Genomic DNA, 22,556 nt, shown 5'->3' on the forward strand with positions numbered 1-22,556 from the left:
CCCAGCATCATAGTAAGGGTCAACACAACCTTTCCTATGTCAGTGGTCTATGCAACAACAGCTCAACAGTAACTGAACTAGATGTTCCCAGTGGCAGGGAGTTCCTCTCAGTAGGGTAAATCTTAAGTAGTTGGCAAGTCCCTCAATGCTGGATCAAAGAAGACACTGCAGGCTTCTAAAAAATGGGCTTCATGGGGCTTCTTCACAGATGCCACCTTATTCTCCTACCTTCACAGCATCACACATTTGCAGTTTGTGACTGGCCCTTGCCTGCCTCCCAAAATGCTGTGGGCTTATGACAAGAAGGACTTATGTACTGGTTTCCTTACCACTTTTATCAAATCCTAAAGACACATCCAATAAGCATATGTGGATTTTTCCCCAAAAGAATGCTTTATTGACAAATTGCCCATTTATTCATTTTAGAAAGATGTATCAATGACCTATTCCTGCAACTGCAACCTGCCTTATCATACCCTACGGCAGTTAACCATAGAAAAAGAACATTAAGGGCTCACCGCCAGCCCCTGCATCCTCATTGTGCTTGCTGTGCAGCCCTACGGGTATCCAAAGTGGCCAGGGATCCTTGGTCATCAGAGGACACATATCCTACCAAAGTGGACAGTGAGCAGTTCCTTCCGCTTCCAAGATGCAAACACATGCACACAGCACGCAAGGTCTTGGTGCCTTGCTAAGAGCCACTAAGGCACACAGCTGCCCCTCCAGACATGTCTGACACACGGGACCCCAGTGTGAGAGGGGCTACCAGGGTGTGGCAGTTTGAAAATGAAACATCTGTAGCTCCTGAGAAAAGGTAGCAGCAGAGTTCTAGCTGATCCCAAGCCCCATTTCCAACATGATCTGCAGGGCTGGTGGTGCTTCTCCTGCAACCTGTGAGCAAGCAGGCAGGCTGGGCCACGCCTCAGCCAGTCAGTGCTATGCAGAGGCACATCTTGTTCAACGGTGTTAAAATCAGAGGGTTTCTTTCTCTCTGCCCCTCCTGCCCTCAGAGACCCAAAAGCTGCCTGTGCTAGAGTAGGGAGCCAGAGGAAATGCCAGTCTTTGTGAGAATCAAGTTCTTCATACTAGAAGGTGCCACTTAGATAAGCATACTAATTGGTCAGGCCAATTACATGGACCAGATACGACATGGACCAGATGCAAAACTGTACACAATGCTCAGAATCTATTACAGAACATATATGTATAGCATAAGGCGATGTAAGGCTTGAATTTCAGCTTGAGTCTAAAGAATATTCTCTAATGATAAGGCTAAAGCTGCTTTGCCAAATTTTAATTTTTGAGGAGTCCACTGCATTTAAAAAATAGTAAATCTGCTTGTCAAATTAGTGTAACAACTAGGCAGCTGCTGACAATGTTTCTGAGGTCTCAGAAAATGGACAATTCTCTTATTCAGCATCTCCTGGCAAAAACTGGGCTCTGGCAGTGCATTCTTGGTGAACATACGCTACCTGTGAGTTCAGGAAACAGGAGGGGAGGCCAGAAAATGTTGCTTGTTTCATATTCTTATGTGTCTTCTTCCTGCTAAGTTCTGGGGAGCTATCAAAATTCCCAAGAGGGGCATAATTTTGGGCCTATTACTCCCCAGACCCTCCACCCTGTCCATTTCCTGTGGCCCTGAAAAGGACAGCACAGTGATCTGCTTCACCTATGAACTTTTAGTGTAAAACATTTATATACAGGATTGTTTTCTAACTCTTGCGAAGGCAGCGGTCACATCTGCACGTGAAGGAGCATGATTGCCCTCAAAACCAACTGTTCAGTCGTCCCAGCTGGTGGCTCCATTGCGCAGAGTTGTAGCTGTGATGATGAAGGTGTGCTTGCACCTGTTCCATGGCTTGGCGACACTATCGCAGGTTTAGAAAGGTGAGTGATCTGGCAGGGGTGGGTCAGCACTCCCCGCTGGGGAACAGATGCTGTCACTGCCATTCTCTCTGCCGCCCACAACCTTAGACTACAAAGAAAAAGATCAAGAAAGCAAAACCTGAGACATAGAGGACATGCATGGTAAGTCCTAGATTTAGTTCAACTCTCTACATAAGCTTACGTAATACAAAAAAATACTCAGCAGGCTGAGGTAGGAAGATTGCAAGTTCTAGCCACCCCACACAACTTCGCAAGACTATTTCAAAATATAAAAACGGTTACTCCACACAGATGGCCTAGGTTCAGTCTGCAGGGTGGAATGGGAGAGAAGGAAGAGAGGAGGACAGGGAAAGCAAGAGCAGTTAGTCCAGCAAGAAACAAAGGAATAGGTCACCTCACCGACAGGCAAAGGAATGGGTAGGTCCCCAGGAAATTATATAGCGTGGTAGAGGCCAATCCCAAAAGGCTACATGCTGCTCAGCATGGTGGTCCACACCGCCTGGGGTCAGCATTCAGGAGGAAGGCTGAAGCAGCACCACACAGTGAGTTCAAGGCCAGCCTGAACTACAGAGCAAGACTCTGTCAAAAAAAAAAAAAAAAAAAGGACTATATACTACTATATGCCCACTATGTGACACTTTTGAAGTGTCAAAATTCTAGAGACAGAGAAAAGGTTGGCAAAGTAGGAGCAGGAGAAGGTAGATATGTCATAAGAACCACAGAGTGATTTTGATGGGTACGGAAGTCCGCCTTTATGCCCTGTTTAGGAGACTGTACAAGATGTGAACACTGCACTAAAGCCCATAAAAGGTACAAGACATTTCTCTAAATAGCTTCCTACAGTAAGCCTGCAATAAATGGAAAGTGACATGATATGTGACACCTACAGAGAACTAACAGCATAGGAACAATTACCTTTATGGTCCCCACTCGGTCTTCAAATGACTTGAAGGTGGCAGAGTTCCTTTAAAGAGAAAGGGCAGAGGTATAAGTGTGAAGAGCAACCTCAGGGATACCCTCTTCGATCTGAAGGGCTTCAGATCCAGGTTCTTACCAGGAGCCCAGTCAGCATCCAGGGACTCCCCAGGTCAGATGCCTGCCAATGAGTCAGGCTCAGACATCATACTGAGGCACTACAAATCCTGAATGCTTGGCACACTCCTGCCACACTTTAAATGTATCCCCTGGAACCCTGGTATGGTGGCACATACTTATAATCCCCTTACTCAAGAGGGTGAAGCAGAAGAATCTCTAGTTTGAAGACACTAGGAGTTACAAAGCCCATGTCTCAATCCCTACCCCAGCCAACACACCCTTGGCTTTCTGCACTAAGGCTGTGGGAAGTCCTGGAGTCCTTCACTCACATCTCTTACAGAAGCAGTTCTGGAGGGGTAAGGTAGCAGAGGAGAAAATAGGCCAGTCCCCATCCCATGGCTTCACACAATCAGATCTCTAAGACTCCCTTGATGCACCAGGCATGGTGGCACACACCTGTAATCCCAGCACTTGGGAGGCTAAGGCAGGAAGATCAACACAAATTTGAGGCCTGCCTGGGCTACACAGCAAGACTCTGTCTCAAGAAGAAACAAACAAACAAAAAAGATTCTCCTGATAAAAATGGGTCGTGCTGAGCCATGCTGTGCCTGACCAAGCAGATGAGACCAACAGACCATGCTGCAGGTGCTCCTGGAGAATCCTTAAGAAAAATGAAGCCTCCAGAGAAGCTTCTTGCAGGGGTGCCACTGTCTATGACAGCTTTACCACCTTCTGCCTACTGACCCTGCAAGGAGCCAGGGCCAGAACCTGGGAATTTCAGGATAGAGCCCAGTTTGGCAGAATGGACTCCTCTAGAGCAAGGGTCCCCAACCTTTGGGACACAGACCAGTGCCATTCTGTGGCCTGTTAAGAACTAGGCAGGCAGGCAGGCAAGCGAAGCTTCATCCAAATTTACAGCTGTTCTCTGATCCCTGGCACCAAAAAGGTTGGGGACTACTGCTCAAGAGGCCTCAGGATAGAAGCCTCAGTTCCATGAGTTCTTCCTCACCAGTCTAAAGGGGTCTTTTCTAGTCCTCAGCCAACAGGAAGCTGCCAGGGAATGGTATACTGCATTTGGGGATATAAGAAATACAAGGTGTAATTGATGGATGCTGCCCTGCCCCCACCCAGAGACACCATAGCTCTGAAGCAACAGGGAACAAGCGTACTTTACCTCATGACTGGCATACTTATCGAGTGGCGGATGGAGTAGCTGCTGCTTGGAAGCATGGTAGAAGCAGAGAGGGAAGCAAGTTAGCACAGGCTTCAGACTGGCAGGCACTCGCTGGCCTGGCTCACAAGTAAACCAACTTTGCAGGGTAGAAGAGGGACCCTACTTCAAGCAGAATTGGAATGAGCCCACTCTACATAATGCCAGAAGAAAATCAACTTAAGGTACCTCTCTCCCAGATCCATAAAGGTAGCCAAGGCCACCTGGTAGAGTGCCACCGCCACAGTAGAACAGTAAAACAATAATATGTAAGGAATTCTACATATGGGGTTTTTTCTTTTTCTTTCTTTCTTTTTTTTTTTTTTTTTTTTTTTTTTGTCTTTTTCATTTTTATCGGTACCGGAGATCGAACTCATGACGGTCTGCTTGCAAGGCAGGCGCTTATGCCGCTGAGCTAAATCCCCAGCCTACATATGGGGTTTTTAAAATCATTTGCTCCATGGAAGTTTCAGGTATCTTCACATCAAGGTAACTCATTTTGTGGCAAAAGAGAAGCACTCAGGTCAAGTAAAATGTCAATGAAAGCCTTGGGTCCAGCTGCAGTGTACAGTGGTGCATAAACATCTTTATTGCCCAAAAAGTGTATTTTGTCAGCACAAGGGAATGGTACCCTGGAGAGGAATATCTATGAAAGAGCTTTCCACTAATAAATGAAACAAAACTCAGCCTAAGGGACAGGACTGCTTCACAGGGAGCAAGGAAACAGGATCCACTTTTGAAAGGGTGAAGAAAGTTGGGCATAGTGGGACACACCTGTAATCCCAGCACTCAGAGGCAGAGGCAGGAGGATCATTCTGAGTTCAAAACCAGCCTGGCTATAAAGTGAGCTGAAGGCCAGCCTGGACTGAACTGCACAGTGAGACCCTTTCTCAAAAATACAAAAAAGAAAAAAAAAAAAGAAAAGAAAAGAATAAAGAAAGAAAGCCAAGCATAGTAGCACATGCCTGTAATCCTAGCGCTCAGGAGGCTAAGGCAGGAAGATCATTGCAAATTGAAGACCAGCCTGGGTTACAAAACCCTATTTCAAAAAGACCAAAATAAATAAATAAATAAATAAGTAAATAAAAACAAAAACAAACCACCAACAAAGAAAGAAAGAAAGGGTGAAGAAGAGCAAGAAAGCAGGCATCATCCCTCTATGTCAAGTGATTCTTTTTGGGAATAAACCTAAGTACGGATGCTGTGATGCATTTACTGCATGAGCCCGGGTCACCCACTGGCTACCCCAAGAACAGGCAGCCAAAGGAACCCAAGTGTGAAATAAACAGAGGACAACGTGTCAGGGAGACCTGGGAGAAGTCTCTGCATGGCAAGTTGCTGGCCAACAGCCTTCAAAGCAGTGACAACACAGTAGGTGCTATCCCATGAAGGGGGCTCTCCCACGGCTCCACCCACATACATCCACCCAGTACAGTCTCCCAAGGGCCCCACCAGAATCTATCCTGTCCTGATTCAGAAACAAACCTTCCACAAGGGTGTCCAGGGTCAGTCTTACCTAAAGGAGTGTGAGAATGGATGAGCCCTGAAAGTGGCAGCAGGAAAAGAAGAAAGCCAGTGTTAAGTAAGGGAGGCTAATGCCAACCACAATCCCCATGGCAGCCCCAGGCCCTTCTGCTCAAGCACCAGAAGGCCAAGCAAGGACAGTGTATGGAAAGGAACTCCATGGCTGCTCCTGTCGTTCTTACACGACCAGGAACAGCACGACACACGGCCAGTCCTGGCTCTATGAGGCTCCTAAGAATACCTCCCAGTACTGTGGTCCCCATGTATGACAGGCTCCTGTGCCTACACCCTGTTTGGAGCTTTTGAAGACAAAAAGAGGACCAAAGACAATTCTAGAAGAAAAGGGGCCCTGTGAACAGCACAAAGGCTTGAAATGAGCCAGTAAGATTGGGCCAATACTCCACATCCAGAGTAGCCTTGTTCTCCAAGCTGAGTTGAAACACAAGCACCATAAGAGATGAGGAACACCCTCAGGGCCACGCACTTCTGCTTTGAGTTCTAGCTCCACACACAGAGGGTGCCCAGGAAATGTGTAGTATGAGGGGAGCTGTTGGACTGGGGACAACGGAGCTGGCCACTCCTCCATGGTGCAACTGGGCCCCATGTTTGTTCGTTTGCTTTTTGTTTTTTGTCTTTTTCCTTTTTATCGGTACCAGGGATCAAACTCACAACTAGCTGCTTGCAAGGCAGATGCTTATGCCGCTGAGCTAAATCCCCAGCCCCCGGGCCCTCCACTTCTAACACACTAGAAGCCAAAACAGGTCATTCCCAATAAGGACAGAACAACTGAAGATGGTGAACCTAGCAGAAACCACTCTCTGGCTCCCATACAGTTTTCCCCTCTCCCCCTCCATCTTCTCAGGTCCTAGGGCACACCAGAGGCTATGGGGCCAGGGATGCCCCCGGACAGGCCCACTGTGGACAGAGCTATCCGGCACAAGGCCTGGACTTAGGTCAAAAAGAGCCTATAAGGGGCTGCACACTCCTAAACTCATGTTGTCAGCTACCTAAGACTCCCTCTCACTCCAGAAAGACCCAAGCTCTCAGCCTCAGTCTGTAACCCAGGAGGCCTTAGAAACCACAGAAACCACCTCTGACCACCTGGTGAAATGACAGAGATCTGGCCAGGTGTAGTTGCATGCAACTGTAATCCCAGCACTCAGGAGGCCGAGGAAGGAGGATTGCTTGAATTTGAGACCAGCATGGGCTACTTGTGAGTTCAAGACTAGCCTGAACTACATAGCAAGACTCTGTCTCAAAAAAAACAAAAAAGAAAAGAAATGACAAGGATCATCAAGGCCTTGAGAGTTTAGAGGTCACAACACCATTAGAAACACCAACAGAAGTGCCCTGAGAAGGAAGACACAACAGCAAATAGGGCACATTTGGGTACCTTGGTCGCAAACAGCCAAATGCAGAGATGGTTCCTCTGACTCTGCCCTGAGGCCAGGGCCACAGCAGCATGTGCCAGGGACCCTGCTTGCTGCCTACTACAGCTTGGAGGCCACATACCAGAAGGGCTGCAGCAAACCCCAGTTCTCAGACAACACATGCTTTATTCCTTGTCACAGAAGTAGCAACAAAGAAACATGTTTCCACAAAAAGGCAGGTCCATAAAAACTGCCCTATTCCAGCAGCCAGGACTGAGCCATGAAAGAGGGCCACACACAGGGACCCCCCAGCCTTTGGGAACACAGCCAAAGCCTGTGAAAAGGCACATGTGGGAGACACAACTGAAGAACGTTCATAGGGTATTTCCAGGGGTCAGAAACTGTTCAAAACAGAGACCTGGGGGTAAGGGGTAGATGGCCTCAAACAAAAAAGAAAAACAACTCCAGGGCAAAAGCTATCACTTAAGGGCAGACTAATATGTCCTCACCTCTGGCTCAGCAATCAAAAGGTAGACAGCAGCAAACAGAAGGACTTCCCCAACCCAGCCAAGGTCCAGCAGTTGGTACAGCCACACTCACTCTGTGCACCTGAGTCCCAGCTCGAGGATGGCTTCTCTGAGCCTCCAGTTCCTCAGCATGCAAGCCCAGTCAGGCTAAGGTCTCACCTCATGTCTCCGAGCTTCCTGCTAATGGCAGAGCCCATGGTGGACAAGGCAGCAGATGTCTTCTGTCCTGCCTGAGAGAGTGTTTCCTGTGTCTTCCTGTAGCTGAGAAAAAGGCACGCCAGTTAAGACTAACCAAGTAGCACAACTAGGCACAACCCCCTGCCCAGGAAACAAAGTGCAAGAGAGCACCCAAGGAAAGGTGAGGAGTCTGCTGGGTAACGGGCACTGCCTGGGCTGCTACGGAGGGGCAGTGCACGGGCAGTGTAGACTCAGCATGCTTCCACTAGAGTCACAATCCCCCAACTCTGAGATGAATTTCTTCCTCCTATAGTTCAGACAATGTATCTCTCCCTCACCTGAAATTTAGCACTCTTATCTTACCCTAGGAAAAGCAATGCCTATGAAATACAGAGAAAACAGCCCAAGAAGGTCTGGTTTCATGCCTGGATAGGCAGCGCTAGAATACCAGAAGCCGAAAGTTAGTCCTCAGCTCCTTACTGACACGGCCAACGCAGACTCAAAGCTTCCCTTTCCTTCTCTCATGTAAGAGTCTTCCAAGTGGTAGAAACGCAAGCTTAACCACAGCCTTGGGAGTACCTGTCATCTGTGGGGTGGGTGCCTTTTCCAGACAAGTACCCTCACCCTCCAGCACTATCTGCACAATGTCCTTTTAGAACACGGGACCATCCTGCTCTCATGCCCCCGTTACACAGTGCAGGAGTAAGGTCTTGACCCAATGCAAAGACTGCCACTCCAGTATCCCAACCTACCCCTCCAGTGCCAACCCCTCTGTGGGCATATTTCAGAGACCTTGCTGTATAACCTCAATATCAGCAGAACATGTACAGGTAGGACGTGGTGGTCAAAGGGATGCTCTTGGGCCTGATCTAAGAATCAACATATGAGGCTGCCAGCTCTTGCCCAGCTGTCACCACAAATGAAAGATATGGCAACCTCCAACATGACAAAGCCCATCACCAAAACTCATGTTAAAAGCATTCTGGCCAAAATTTCTTACTCAGGAAAGCCAGGGAACCTGAGGTCAAGTCAAGGGCAGACAAGACTTCCAAGGCTATGTGACACTGTCAGGCTAAAAATGTTTTTCCCTGAGCTGGGCGTGGTGGCTTACGCCTGTAATCCCAGCACTTGAGAGGCTGAGGTGGGAGGATCATTGTGAGTTCCAGACCAGCCTGGGCTACAAAGTGAGCACAAGGCCAGCCTGAACTGCATAGCGAGACCCCATCTCAAAAAAAAAAAAAAAAAAAAATGTTCTTCCCCAAAACCCTGGCTACGCTGAAGTTCAAGATCTGCCTCCCAGGGAAATGCCCCATTAGTGCCTCCAGGTTGCAGGACCACAACAATCCTTCAGAGCGTGGTCCAATGAAGGCATTGAATCTGCCTTTATTCGGACAGAGATCCAATGAAGGCACACCCACTGCCCTCCAGGACCCTCCCACTGACCACTACCTTGCAGATGAGAGTATGACCATACACATGGCCCATGAAGAAGATGGGTATCCTTCTCCTGGCACTAGCCAGCAGACTCTGCCAGAACCTCATCCAAGGCCTAACTACCTGGCACACTTTCCTGCCAGAGCAAGGGAAGCAAGGTTAACTGCAAGCCCCAAATGGTATCATGTAGAGACAACTAAGAACCAACAACATTTAGTTGCAGTAATACAAATTCAGGACACATCTCCAATCTCAATTTTCCCTGAAAAATATACAAAACAACATTCTGTGGTTTGCTGAAGTAAAATAAGCTGAAGCCGATGATTTAAACAAAAATCCTGGGGCCAGAGGTGTGACTCAGTAATAGAGCACACCCTGGGTTCAACAATACCAGTACCACCAAAAAAGAGGGAGAAGAAAGGAAAAACAAGAAATAGAGAAGAGAGGAGAGGAGAGGAGAGGAGAGGAGAGGGCCTCATGAAATCTGTGTGCTCAAAGGGTGAGGTTGTGGAAACTGACTGCACAGAAAGATCCAGGCAAGCAGCTGGTCCCCAGCACTGTGAGCCACAACTTACGCCCAGAAGCCCCAGCCTACAGCATTTCTGGGCATGTGAGAAGGTGCACAAAGGAGTCACATTCAGAAATGGAAACACTGAAGCTGGATGCCCAAAGAAGCTGGCATCTCCTGCATAAGATGACCTAATGACAGGCCCTACCCACTCTCTAATGCTGGCCTCTGCTTTCTCGAGCTGAGGCTTACCCTGGGGCTCTGCCACTTCCATGGACTCATGCTACAGCCCTACTCCCACTCTCTGGTAACCTAGAGGGCAGAGTTATTATCACTACTGGACATACAACAAGCTAAGAATAGGGAGCATAATCAGAAAGCTGCTTTGGAAACCCCAAACTGTGCCACCCTAGCCAGTTCCTTTTTGACAGTTTACTTAGTAGACCTTTTGGGACAAAAGCCCAGGACAGACAAGAGCTTCCTCCCACCCTCAGCAAGCATGTCCAACAGCCAGTGTGCAGATCTGACACTTGTGCTTTTCCTGCCTCTCCTCTGGACCCTTCCTTGTAGGGAAGCTCCCCATCCCCACACAAGCTGATACCCTAAGGATATCAGCTCCCTGGCTGCAAAAACTAGTCTAGTGAGATCCACACCTGGGCCACTCTGTTTTTCATCTGCAAAGTTGTAAGGTGGGGCTTCTCTGCCACGTGAGTCCTCCCACCTCCCTCTTTGGTTGATGTTGCTTCTCTTTAGCTATGTTACTTGCAGTCCAAAGAACTCAAAGCGTACCAAATAGTAAATACAGTTTGGTCCACTCTTAGCAATGGGTTTTCAGCTAGTTCTACCTGTAAGAGAAACATAACGTGATGGTTTCACAACCCTCAGACCATGCCTTGTCTCACACAGAGCAGTGACAAGGGTACGAGTAGCATCTCAGCAGTGCAAGCACAGTGCAGCTTCCAGAGGGCCAAGTCCACAGGTGCAGACATTCACACAGGATCCTGAGCCCTGTCCCTGACATCAGGGTGCTGTCAAAGGATCTACAAACCCTTGGATCAGGGAAGTCAATAAGCTCCTCTTCATTACCCACCCTTACAAAAGTTCCAGAGAGTCAAATCCTATAGCAGCCTATCTTCTGAAGCTGGGCAGGACCGTCACCAACCAGACAGAGGACCCTGAGTAGCCAACACCCTTGGCATCACTTGCAAGCCTGTCTCCTGGGCTGTCAGTACAGAAAAGCCTCTGCTTCTAAAACCCTCACTGTGACAGCTTACACCAAGAGCTGGCATGAGAGTTCAAAGGAACAGTCTCTGCAGAAGAAGTCCTGGAAAAAGCCAATCCACCAGCCATACTTCCACATTAAGCCACAGGTTTCTCTCCAAGGGATCAGAATTCTACATGTCCTAAGCTTTTTGGGGACTATTTGAGATTGTACCCCAGCAGCCCTTTGTCAGGAGGCTTCATACATACAACAGGACTAAAGTCTTTTGAGACATATATATATATACCTGGGGAAGAGGGTTCTGGAGACTGAGTGCCAGGGTATATTCCTAGCACTCTCTCCTGTATTTTTCATTTTGAGATACTGTCAGTAAATTATGAAGTTGTCCAGATTGAGCTCCTGCTTCAGCCTCCTAGAGTGCTCAGATGACAAATGTATGCCACCGTGCCCAGATTCCTGGGACTATCTGTAGACTTGGTCTACACTGTGAGCCTGCCCAGAACCCTACCTACACTGAAATGCTGTTTCACACAAGGAACATCTGCTCCTAGCAAAGTTACTGTCCAGTCCATCCATAAAGACATCCCACCAGTGCTCCTACAGTACCTAGGGCAACAGCTGGCTAATGAACTAAGACACACAAACTGCCAGTTTCCCTAAGACAGCTTCCCATGTGACATCAGACCCCAAAGATCCATGGGCACAGTAAGCAAGACTGTTTCTGAGCACCATCAAAACAAACTTAGCAGCAACATTTCCTTCTAACCCAAACACAGGAGGAACCTCTGCCTGTGCTTTACAGCAACATAACACTTCTTTCTAAACAAGAAATGGAAAGGTCTCACAAAGAAACTGTATCTAATACCCCTCTACCCAGTTGAGACATTACAATCAGATAGAAATATAAAGATGCTATTATCTAGATCAAGGATTTAGCAGAAGTCACTCTGAACTACAGCTTGGCAGATACACAAAGCTGTGCACACATCAATTGTACTCTGCTGACGTCCCCACAGCTGCTGTACAGTGCCTCACAGACTGCAGGATACCTTTCAGCCCACAAGCATAACTTCCCCAAAATCCCAGCACAAGCAGTAAGACCCCCAAAACTGGAACTGAGTCTGCAGGAAAGAGGACAATGACAACAAAAAACTTGCCACCAGTAAAGATAAGGTGCTTGGGCCACTATTCAAAGCCCAGAAATACCTTCCAGGCAGATGCTGCCTGAGCCCAGCTCGGGCTCCTCACTGAAGGCTCCTTGGACAGGCAGAGAACTTTAAGCAGGGTCTGGTGGTTGTCCTTCAGCTACGCCCCTTGTCCCATAGGAGTTTATTTGTACTTGGGAGGAGAAAAATTGCTAGCAAATACCGAAATGCAGTTGGTGCCAAACATGTACATCTCCTCTGTCCCCAGGGAAAGCTGGGAGGAGGAGAATCAGAAGAAAGAGGTGCCATGTACTAAATTAAAATCTAAATGGGTCAAAGATCTGAATATTAAAACAGAAACACTAAATCTATTGGAAGACAAATTAGGTAGAAACCTTGGAGACATAGGAGTAGGTAAAGAATTCATGAACAGGACTCAAACTGCACGGGAAATACTTCCCAGAATCAATAACTGGGACCACTTCTTATTAAAAAGTTTCTGCATGTTAAAAGAAATCTGCAGCATAGTGAAAAGAAAACCCACAAACTGGGAAAAGATTTTAGTGAACTCTCTCTCAGACAAGGGCCTCTTGTCTAAAACATATAAAGAATTAAAGAAACTCAGACCTCCAAAATTCAAAGATCCAATCCAAAAATGGGCATCTGAGATGAATACCCAATTCTCAGATGAAGAAATGCAAATGGCAAATAAATACATGAAAAAATGCTCATCATCATTGGTCATTAGAGAAATGCAAATTAAAACCACACTGAGATACCATCTCACTCCTGAAAGAATGGCCAGGATCAAGAAAACCGACAACAAATGCTGGAGAGGCTGTGGGGAAAAGGGAACTCTCCTGCACTGCTGGTGGGAGTGTAGACTGGTACAGCCTTTGTGGAGATCTGTCTGGAGATTTCTCAAAAAGTTGGGACTGGAAGTCCCATTTATTCCAGCTATTCCACTTCTAGGCATATTCCCAGAAGAACTGAAAGCATCACACCACAGTGATATATGTGCACCTATGTTTATAGCAGCACAATTTGTAATCGCCAGATCATGGAAACAACCCAAGTGTCCATCAACTGAGGAATGGATAAAAAAGTTGTGGTATTTCTATACAATGGAGTATTATTCAGCTATAAAGAAGGATCACATTGAGATATTTATCAATAAATGGGCGCAGCTTGAGACCATACTCATAAGTGAAATAAATCAATCTCGCATGTGTGAATACCGAATAGTTTCCCTAATGTAAGTAATGATTCAAATATATAAAAATATGTGGTAATCATGATTCCCCATTAGGTGGCCTTGGAGCCTTATAAAGTTTTCACTCATTAATTAGAAAGGCTTTATTCTGGGCTTCTTGATTTGAAAATATTTGAAGCTAGAGTATATGAAGTTTTATCCAAATATTTCAAGGAAAAAGACACTATGGTAACTACTATTAAGTCAGGTTATATGGTGGTGAAGTACTAGGTTGTTGAAACAGTCATGCTGTGACCTCTATTGTTATATTGTTATGTCCTGTTTTATCTCAATCTCCCCCTTATTGTTTTAAAAAAATTAGTCATTTCTTATGTTTGTCTTAATTAAAGAAAAAATTCAAATAATTAGGATATATAAATAATAACTCTTTTTGATTTCCTATTAACTTGTTTTGAAGTCCTGTAGTACTCCCACGATCTTGTTTTGACTGATTAGACTCTGTTCCATTCTATATGGTAGTATCAAGTTCGAAGACATAGGCAACTACTTTGAAGACAATAAGATTCACTAAGATACCCATTCTGGTTTGACTATTGTCTTCTTTGGAAGTCCTGTAATGTTTACAATGCCTAAGTTGTATTGGTCTTGTTCTCTACTGTTTTGTCCAACTTTATAATATCTAATGAGATAGACAATTCTTTTTAAGGAAACAAGGGACAACGTTGATAACCATAGTTGATAAACTTGTACTGTGTTCTACACCATGTGCTATGTCTATCCTTGGTATTGACTGACAGCTTTGTTTTGCCATATTTGACTGTATTCTCCCCCCCCCTCCCCAAAAGTAATAAGCACTAAGGAGTAATGAAATCCAAAGTGTGTGAATTTTGTTGTAAAAAAGAGAGGGGAAGAAAAAAAAAAGAGCTCTAACGGATATAACAGCAAGTGTGTTTAGGGGTGTTAAATAGCTGACTGTATCAATGTTTGTGGATCATTGAACACAGCTGTTTGCAGTCTACCTGTTTGAATGTCCACCTTGTATTCTTTGATGCTGTGATTTGAGGAACTATTTTCAAGATGATAATATGTAATATACTAACAGGTGATTTCTTACTGTTATGTTTTTTTTTTGTTTGTTTGTTTGTTTGCTTTGTTTTTGTTTTGTTTTGTTTTGTTTTGTTTTGTAGTTCTGTATTACGTGTACCCTTACACCGCTTTGGTTTGTTTTGTGTTTTTCTCTTTTTCCTCTTAAATAAAAAAAAAAAAAAAAAAAAAAAAGAAGAAAGAGGTGCCAATGGCACGGGCACTCACAGGTCAGATTGGGTCACTTTCTCATTCCACTCTCCAAGTTTCTCAGAAGTCTTCACATAGCTAAAAACAGAAAGTTTGTGGAAAGTATTTAGAATGACTTCAACTCAGGCTTCAAATTGTGAGATTCCAGAAGACACAAAGGAAGACGACCTGGCACAGATGCCAGGGACCAGCTGGGGCACCAGCTCTCCCATCACACCAAGGCTGTCTTCTGTTGGGAAGCAGTTTCTGGGGATCGGCGCTTCTGTGGGGAGACAGGGTGGTATAACCCACAGCCCCAAAATACTCTTGACAGTGACCTTTCAGAACCTAAAAGCCACAATGTACTAAGGAGGAATATGGATCTTCCACAGGTTTATGAACTGCAAGTCAGTCTGCTCTTCTTCAGGACTCGGTTTATGAAAATATCTCATCCTTCTACTTTGAAGGACATGTGTCAGAGGAACCAAGAAATTTAGAGCTACTTCCCAAATTCAGAGAACTGAACCCTGCATGGGTCAGAGGTCCTGAGAGTGACAGTGTAATGTTCATAAGGACTGCTGTCCATTTCAGCAGACCCAAAAGGTTGTTCTCATTGAAGACCTAACTGGTTGCCAGGTGTGGTGGTTCATGCCTATAATCCCAGCACCCAGGAGACTGAGGCAGGAGGATTATTGTGAGTTTGAGACCAGCCTGGGCTACAAAGTGAGCTCAAGACCAGCCTGAACTGCATAGTGAGACCATGTCTCAAAAAGACTAATAATAATTAATAAATAAATAAATGAAGACCTAACTGGTAAGGCCGGGCATGGTGGTGCACAACTGTAATCCCAGCACTTAGGAGGCTAAAGCAGGAGGATCACCACAAGTTTGAGGCCAGCCTGGGCTACACAGTGTGTTCCTGGCCAGTCAGGACTGCACACCAAGATCTTGTCACAAAAAAAATAAAAAAGACCTAACTGGTGCTCTTTCCAACCTGCATCCCAAAACACCACCTTCTTGCCAATTCCTGCCTGAACAACTAGCTTTGACCAGTGTAGACTCTATGCTCTGAGTAAACCTCAGGTACAGTCCCTACACAAGGATTGCAGGCCTCTGGCTACCTGCTCCCAAGCAGGCCCCACTCCACTGACAATGCTTATAAGATATTTCAACCAAAGCACTCACATTGTCCATCTGCAAAATACAGGCACAGCCCAGATGAGGGCTCTCTCCAATCAACAGGGTTGTGCCCAGGGTGGGGCTGGTACCTACGCGTTAGAGACCTGCACATCATGCCAGCTCTTAGACAGGTTCTGCTTCAGTTCCCCCAAGGCAGACAGGCCCAGCCTCCTTTTCAGCTCTCCACAGTGCCTCTCCTTGGCTGCCAGGACCTGGCGCAGGGTGATTATTTCTTCTTCTACCTGCAAAGCATGCAGTTGACAAAATGGGCCATCACTACTGTAGGAAGTGACCAACATTCTTATACATGCTGCAATCAAGTTTCTCAGAATTACTACCTAAGAAAAACCACAATTCATTTTAGGGACGGTGTACACAGCAGAAGCTGCTGTTCTGTCTGGCATCGGAATCCTGACTTCAGAACTACGCACTCCTCCATCCCCAGTGGTTTTGGTGGGGTTGCCTGATCCCTATGCCACTATCCCGAACTTCCCCAGCTGTCTATGGGCAGTCTCAGGGTTACCAGGTAAGGCCTGTCAGAGCCCTTCCCTGTCAGTGGCAATCAGGGAAGAAGCGCCTTTTCCCTCTGAATTCTGGGTCTGAGTTTAGACATAAAAGCTGAACTGCTGGCAGCCAGGCCCTACTGTAGCCATGGAGGAATATCCTATGCAGAGTTGACAAGAAAACAGATACCAAGAGACAGAAACAGCCCTTATGACATCTATGTTTGTGAGGTCAAAACTCCAGGCCTCAGTAAAACTTAGCTATGGCCAGGTGTTGTGGCATATGCTTGGAATCACAGCACTGAGGAGACTGAGGCAGGAAGATTGCCATGAGTTCAAGGTCAACTGGGCCTTAGTGAGTTCCAACCCAGCCTGAACTACATAGCAAGACCCTGTCTCCAAAAAATAAAAACAGAGAGTAAAAATAGCTGAAACAAGAAATAATCACCACAGGCTGGTCCAATGGCAGTGGGTTATCAGAACTGATTAACATTAGTGTCACTAAAGTTGGTATACCACCCCCCCCATTGCTAAATTTGACTGGCTTATTAAAAAAAAAAAAGAAAGAAAGAAATAATCACCACAGCTAAGCAAAACAACAGAAAACATGAATGACCAGGTTAGCAAAGAAAAAATCATCTAATCTATCACCAATCGTCCAGCAACTACAAGCAATGACCAGAATGCAGAACGTTCCTCTCTGAGTCCAATGACCAGCAGGGCTCAGAGATGTGGTCAGATGGTTTAGCAGTTCTGGGAAGTACACAAAATGATTTTTTTTTTTTTTCTGGTGGCACCGGCAACTGAACCAGGATCTTCACACTGAGCCATAATTCAGCTTTCTTTTCCCCCCTTTGGTACTGGGGATTGAACTCAGGATCTTGCATTTGCCAGGCAGGCACTTAACCCACTGAGCTATATTCCTGGCTCTATTTCTTGAAGCAGGGTCCCACTGAGTCTCCAGGGCTGGGTTTGAACTTGAAATCTACCCAGAGTGTAGGATTGTAGCAGTGTGATACCACGCACAGTGGCAAACTGAAAATTTTAAGTAACACAGAACTTGTTCACCTTGCAACTGAACTCTAAAAGAGACTCCATGGTTCCAATTTCTAACCTACATATTTGTAAACAAAAGCAAAGTCTCCTTGGACCTCTTGTTACTTTTGTTTAACCTTCTTGCTACTCAGAGGCAGCTATGAATGTTCTCACAGTCTAAAAGCTAGGAGGCTCAGTTACTCAACTCACTCTCCTCAGACGTTAAGTGTGAGCCCAAAATACTTACAACAGCATTGCAGGACTGGACACTGTGATACTTAGCATTAAACCCTATCACATGGCACAGTCAGTTTTGTAGGTTGCTTTAAATAAAAACTATGCTTTGATATATACAAAAGTTATTAACTATTTTACGCTCAAAGGATCTTAAAGATCACATGAACCAAGTTATCTTACCAAAAAAATTAAATAAAATTTAATTTTATTTAAATTTTTTGGTTTTTTTGGAACACGGTTTCGCTATGTAGCTCAGGCTGGCCTTGAACTCACAGCAATCCTCCTGCCTCAGCCTTCTGAATACTGGGATTACAGGCATGTGCTACCATACCTGGCTAAAACCATTATTTTTAAAAGAAAAATTAAGACCTAGGGAAGGCAAACTTGTAAGGTCCTGAAAACAACTTTAACTGTTAATTCCAAAGGAAAAAATCCCAGTTTAAGGCATGCTCAGAGAGGCCTTCACCGTGTGGATAGTCTTACAGTGGCTTCCATACAGGGTGGCACAAAGTGATTTCCCTGTAATGGGTGGGAACACAGAGCAGCAGGTGGATGACCCACAAAAGCAATTCCTCCAGAGCACAGGCAGTGGTCTGGTCCCTCATTAACCCAAGACAACTTTGAATCCTGGTCACCCAAAGACAGACCACAGCACCTTGGCAAGCTCAGTCCTGAGCTCCTCCTCTTCCACCTCTGTCAGACCCTCAACAGCAGGAGTCTGGGCAGCCACACCTGGGTCAACAGGGACATCAATCATGAAGTCAGGCAGCTGACCTTTGTTAGGAGAATTCAGGTTGATATCTGCCAGAGACAAAATGGTGTCAGAAAATGTTCATTAAATTTTCAGGAAATGGGTAGGATAGAGATTTCCCAGGAAGGAAGAAAGAGGTGGCTGGGAGAGGGTATGGAGGCAAGAAGAAGGCAATGGAGACCAGCACCACCTCCCAGACTCATGGACATGGTCTAGGCAGCTCTCTCTCAAACCCAATACCACCTGTACTGCTGGGGCACTAGAAATGCTAGCCAGGGTACGCAAACCCTAACTCTGGTTTCTCCTGTCAGACTACTATCTAAGGTAGAAAGTGCTTGCTACAAAGAGTACAGCCCAATCCAATAGAACTTCTATATTTTTAGAGCAAAGAAACTCAATATGGTGATCAACAGCACAAGCATCACCTTCTATTCCACTCCTCTGCCAGGGACATGCTAAAATTACATACAAGTAACATGTGCTAGTCATTCAGTCCTTACAAGAAGTCACCAAATAAAAATCCTCTTTAATCTCATCCTTGATCCTCATCCCAAGCCAGGAGACCGCCAGCATGTGCAGAGATGGAGAGGGAAACAAGGCCCCCACACACCTCTGTCACATCACATCAAGTTCAAATTCCTGCAGACATTATCTCTTCACATTAAGTGCATCTTCCTGTCTCCACTAAAAGCCTAGAAGGTATCACATGAAGAGAAACACTTTATCTCAATTCTGTCCAACACATGACTGCTTCTATCTACTGCGCATTAAAAATATCTCCCCTGTTGGGCATGGTGGCACCTGCCTATAATCCAGTACTTGGGAGTCTGAGGCAGGAGGATCACTGTGAATTCCAGACCAGGTGGATTACATAGGATTCAAGGCCAACCTGAATAGATGCTGAGACCCTTCTAAAACCAACAGGGGTCTGGAATTAGCTCAGTGGCACAGTGCCTGCCTGGCAAGCGTGAAGTCCTGAGTTTGATTCCTGGTGCCCCCCAAAAAATAAAAATAAAAACCACAACAAAAAATATTTTTCCTCTTTACCAGTGCCCTTTGTGAATAAAGAGGCTTCTAATGATGTCTATATGTTCCACAGTAAATTAAAATAAAAAACATGTAAAATGGAAAGAAGAAAAACTATCTTTTATTGCAGATAAGCTTGTCAACCATACAAATTCTGAAGATTCTACTAAATATAGATTACAGGGCAGAGATATAGCTCAGTGGCACAGTGCCTGCCTGGCAAGGGCAAGGTTGTGAGTTCAATTCCCAGTACCCCCCCCAAAAATATATTACATTGAAAATCAAAGTGCTCTACCTACAAGTTGCTGCTTGCATCTTACACTCTTTGAATGTTCTATACCCCTAGAGTTACATTTTTTGAGCATTCAATAGATGTTCAAGGAGAGTAGGGGAACAAAAAAAATTAAAACGTGTTATGTACATGCACCACCTCCCAACGATAAAGGTAATCATTAGCTACCAACATACTAATAAAAAAATGTTTACTAAATGAAGCATATAAACTTTTTTGGGGGGAGTACCGGGGATCAAGCTCAGGACTTCGCACTCGCCAGGCAGGTGCTTGTGCCGCGGGGCTATACCCCTGGCCCCCAACATATCTACTTTTAAAACAACCAATTTTAATTTTTTTTCTTTTTTTGGTACTGGGGATCAAACTCACAACCTCACGCTTGCCAGGCAGGCACTTGTGCTGCTGAGCTAAATCTCTGGCCCCAATTCTAATTTTTAACTGAGCCCAATCTACATGATTTTACTTCATTTCTATCCACTGTCAAAACTACTCAAATTTCAATGTCTTAAACAAATCTCTACAAATTTTCTTCTATAGCAAAACAAAAAAGGCTCTCAATCTCTGCCCATAAGGTTAAAACTGAATCCAACAAAAATCATACTCAGAAACTGGCCATTTACCAAACTGACATCAAGCAAGTTATGGTCACTCTGCAAGATACTAAACTCAACAAACTGTCGTGGATAAAAGCCATTCAGATCTTGAAGGGACTGTGGACAGAAAAAAAACTTACCAAAAGTACTACAGAGAGCTGGGTGTGGTGATGCATTCCTGTAATCTCAACACCAGGAGGCTAAGGCAGGAGGATCACCATGAGCCCAAGCTACACATTAATTCAACGTCAGCCTGACTACAGTACATAACAAGACCCTGTCTCAAAAACAAACAGGGTACAGGGTTTTCATGTGACCAAGCGCTACAAAGAATAAGTGTGGGGATGCACTACTGGCAAAAATAATGAATGAGGTACAGCCTTCACTCACCCCGGATGAGTCTCAATTATTGAAGACTACGCTCATCCGTAAAATGGGGGCAATACAAGAACCAACCTGAAAATGTTACCCTGAAATTACTGAAAATTCATCTGAGAAGCTTAGGTTAGTGTCCGGCACACAGCAAGTGCTCAGTGTTTTTCACTGTTATTATCAGAAACTAATGCTTTCAGTGCTTACCTAGATTAAATATGTAAGTAAAACAATAATGGGTTCCCTTCATTTATCACAACTGGAGACTTTTCTTCTTGGTACCAGGGATCGAACTCACAACCATGTGCTTACCAGACAAGCGCTTGAGCCACTGGGCTAAATCCTTGGCCCTCAGAACTTGAGACTTTTTTTTTTTTTTTTTTTTTTTGTCTTTTTTCATTTTTATCGGTACCAGGGATCAAACTCACGACTGCCTGCTTGCAAGGCAGGCGCTTATGCCGCTGAGCTAAATCCCCAGCTCCTGAACTTGAGACTTTTGATGCAATTTTTTTTTGATTCTTCCCTTGGTACTGGGGATTGAACTCACGGTCCCTGTACCACTGAACTACACTCCCAGCCCAATTTTATTGAGGCAGGATCTCACTAAATTGCCCATGCTGACCTGAATCCTTCTGCTTCAGTCTGAGTAACTGGAATTACGTGCAGATGCCACCGTGTCCAGTTCAACAGCCATCAACAGAAAAACTGCCAAGGGGGCTGGGGATTTAGCTCAGCGGCATAAGCGCCTGCCTTGCAAGCAGGCAGTCATGAGTTCGATCCCTGGTACCGATAAAAACGAAAAAGACGAAAAAAAAAAAAAAAGAGAGAGAGAGAGAGAAAGAAAGAAAAGAAAAACTGCCAAATATGGTGATGCATCCTAGAAATCCCAACTACTCTGGAAGCTGAGGCAGGTCTGCAAGTCCTAGGCCAGCCTTAGGCAAATTAGACTGTTTCAAAAATAAGACAGAAGTGTAGGTGAGTGGCAAGTGTTAGACCCTCAGTTCAATATTTAGTACCAAAAATAAACATTCCAGAATGTATGAGAACCCACAAACACTAATGCTTAATTATTACGTTGGTGCCAGTCAAATAGTAGGAGAGCTTCCTGAACTTACCCAGTGCGATTACGTCAATACAGGAATTCAGCAGCCCCTCTCTCGGAGAGCTCCAAAATGGAATGCAAAACTTGCACCGCCTTCCCAATACTTTAATCCAGGCCTGCTCACAACCCTCAGTGGCCACCTCCTCCCGTGGTGCCTGTTTCTGGAAACAGGCTGGTTTCCTGCTGGCTGTGCCTCTGACTCACTCCACCCTTTTCCCTATGATGCAACCCTAGTTTAGTCTACCAGCAGCGTTACCACCCAAGGGACGCTGCGCAGAACGCGAAAATGGTTTCACCTCCTTTGCCCAAACCGCCCAAACGCCTTGGCCCGGATCCACAGCGAGACAAAGTGTCCGCGAAAGGCCAGAGGGGAGCAGAGCCATCAAAGCCCGAATAAGGGTCAGTGACATGAGTTGCCTGAAGTTAGAAAACGCTCAATTCTAGGCACAGGAGAACACTGGAGGAAAGGGACCTCGGAGTTGGTCTCAGGGGAGGTCAGAAAACTGGAGTGAGGCCGAAGATGCATGATAGGACCATCATAAGCTTTGAAGTTCAGGCTATGCAAGCCAAAGAGGGGCCGCGGGAGGGCGGGCAGGCAATGAGGGACCTAGTGCTACTCCCGGGAGGGGCACTGTGCGGGGCCGGCCCAGCCTATCTGTGGCAGAGGCGCCGGGTACCTTGGCCGGGGGAGTCCATGTTCAGTCGGCGGCCCGGCTGCAGCCGACGTCAGAACGGGGCTTGACTGAGCTACACGAACCAAACAAGCAAGAACAGAAGCAGCCCGTAGAACAGACCGGAACCAGCGGAACTGCTCAGCCGCCGCAGCATTACGCAAACAGCGACGCGCCAGCCCACTTCCGCTCCAGCTCTTGCTCCGCCTCCGTCCAGCCTACAGAAGTGGCATCCAATGAGAGCGTCCTTTGGCCCGGGTTGGCCTTATCC

At 45.8% G+C, this 22,556-nt stretch overlaps 1 protein-coding gene across 7 annotated transcripts; it reads right to left on the reverse strand.

Moving 5' to 3' along the window:
- Positions 1-370: 370 nt before the first annotated feature.
- Tpd52l2 (TPD52 like 2) lies at positions 371-22,492 on the reverse strand. Of its 7 annotated transcripts, none has more exons than XM_005008401.4 (9): positions 22,292-22,492; positions 18,134-18,279; positions 15,797-15,945; positions 14,564-14,623; positions 7,713-7,814; positions 5,649-5,675; positions 4,097-4,138; positions 2,803-2,851; positions 371-1,975 (listed from the first exon to the last, which is right to left on the reverse strand). In XM_005008401.4, exons 1-9 carry the CDS (start codon positions 22,308-22,310, stop codon positions 1,880-1,882), a joined length of 690 nt encoding a protein of 229 aa, XP_005008458.2. In that variant the 5' UTR covers positions 22,311-22,492; the 3' UTR covers positions 371-1,879. The 7 variants fall into 7 exon arrangements, with proteins under 7 accessions (XP_005008458.2, XP_063104054.1, XP_063104053.1 ...); XM_063247984.1 differs by lacking the exon at positions 22,292-22,492 and adding an exon at positions 21,628-21,677; XM_063247986.1 differs by lacking the exon at positions 371-1,975 and adding an exon at positions 2,021-2,466.
- Positions 22,493-22,556: the final 64 nt, after the last annotated feature.

Source organism: Cavia porcellus, unplaced genomic scaffold, assembly GCF_034190915.1.
Source record: "Cavia porcellus strain 051 isolate PalLab524CR breed Dunkin Hartley unplaced genomic scaffold, mCavPor4.1 scaffold_5, whole genome shotgun sequence".
In the NCBI taxonomy this organism is placed as follows: domain Eukaryota; kingdom Metazoa; phylum Chordata; class Mammalia; order Rodentia; family Caviidae; genus Cavia; species Cavia porcellus.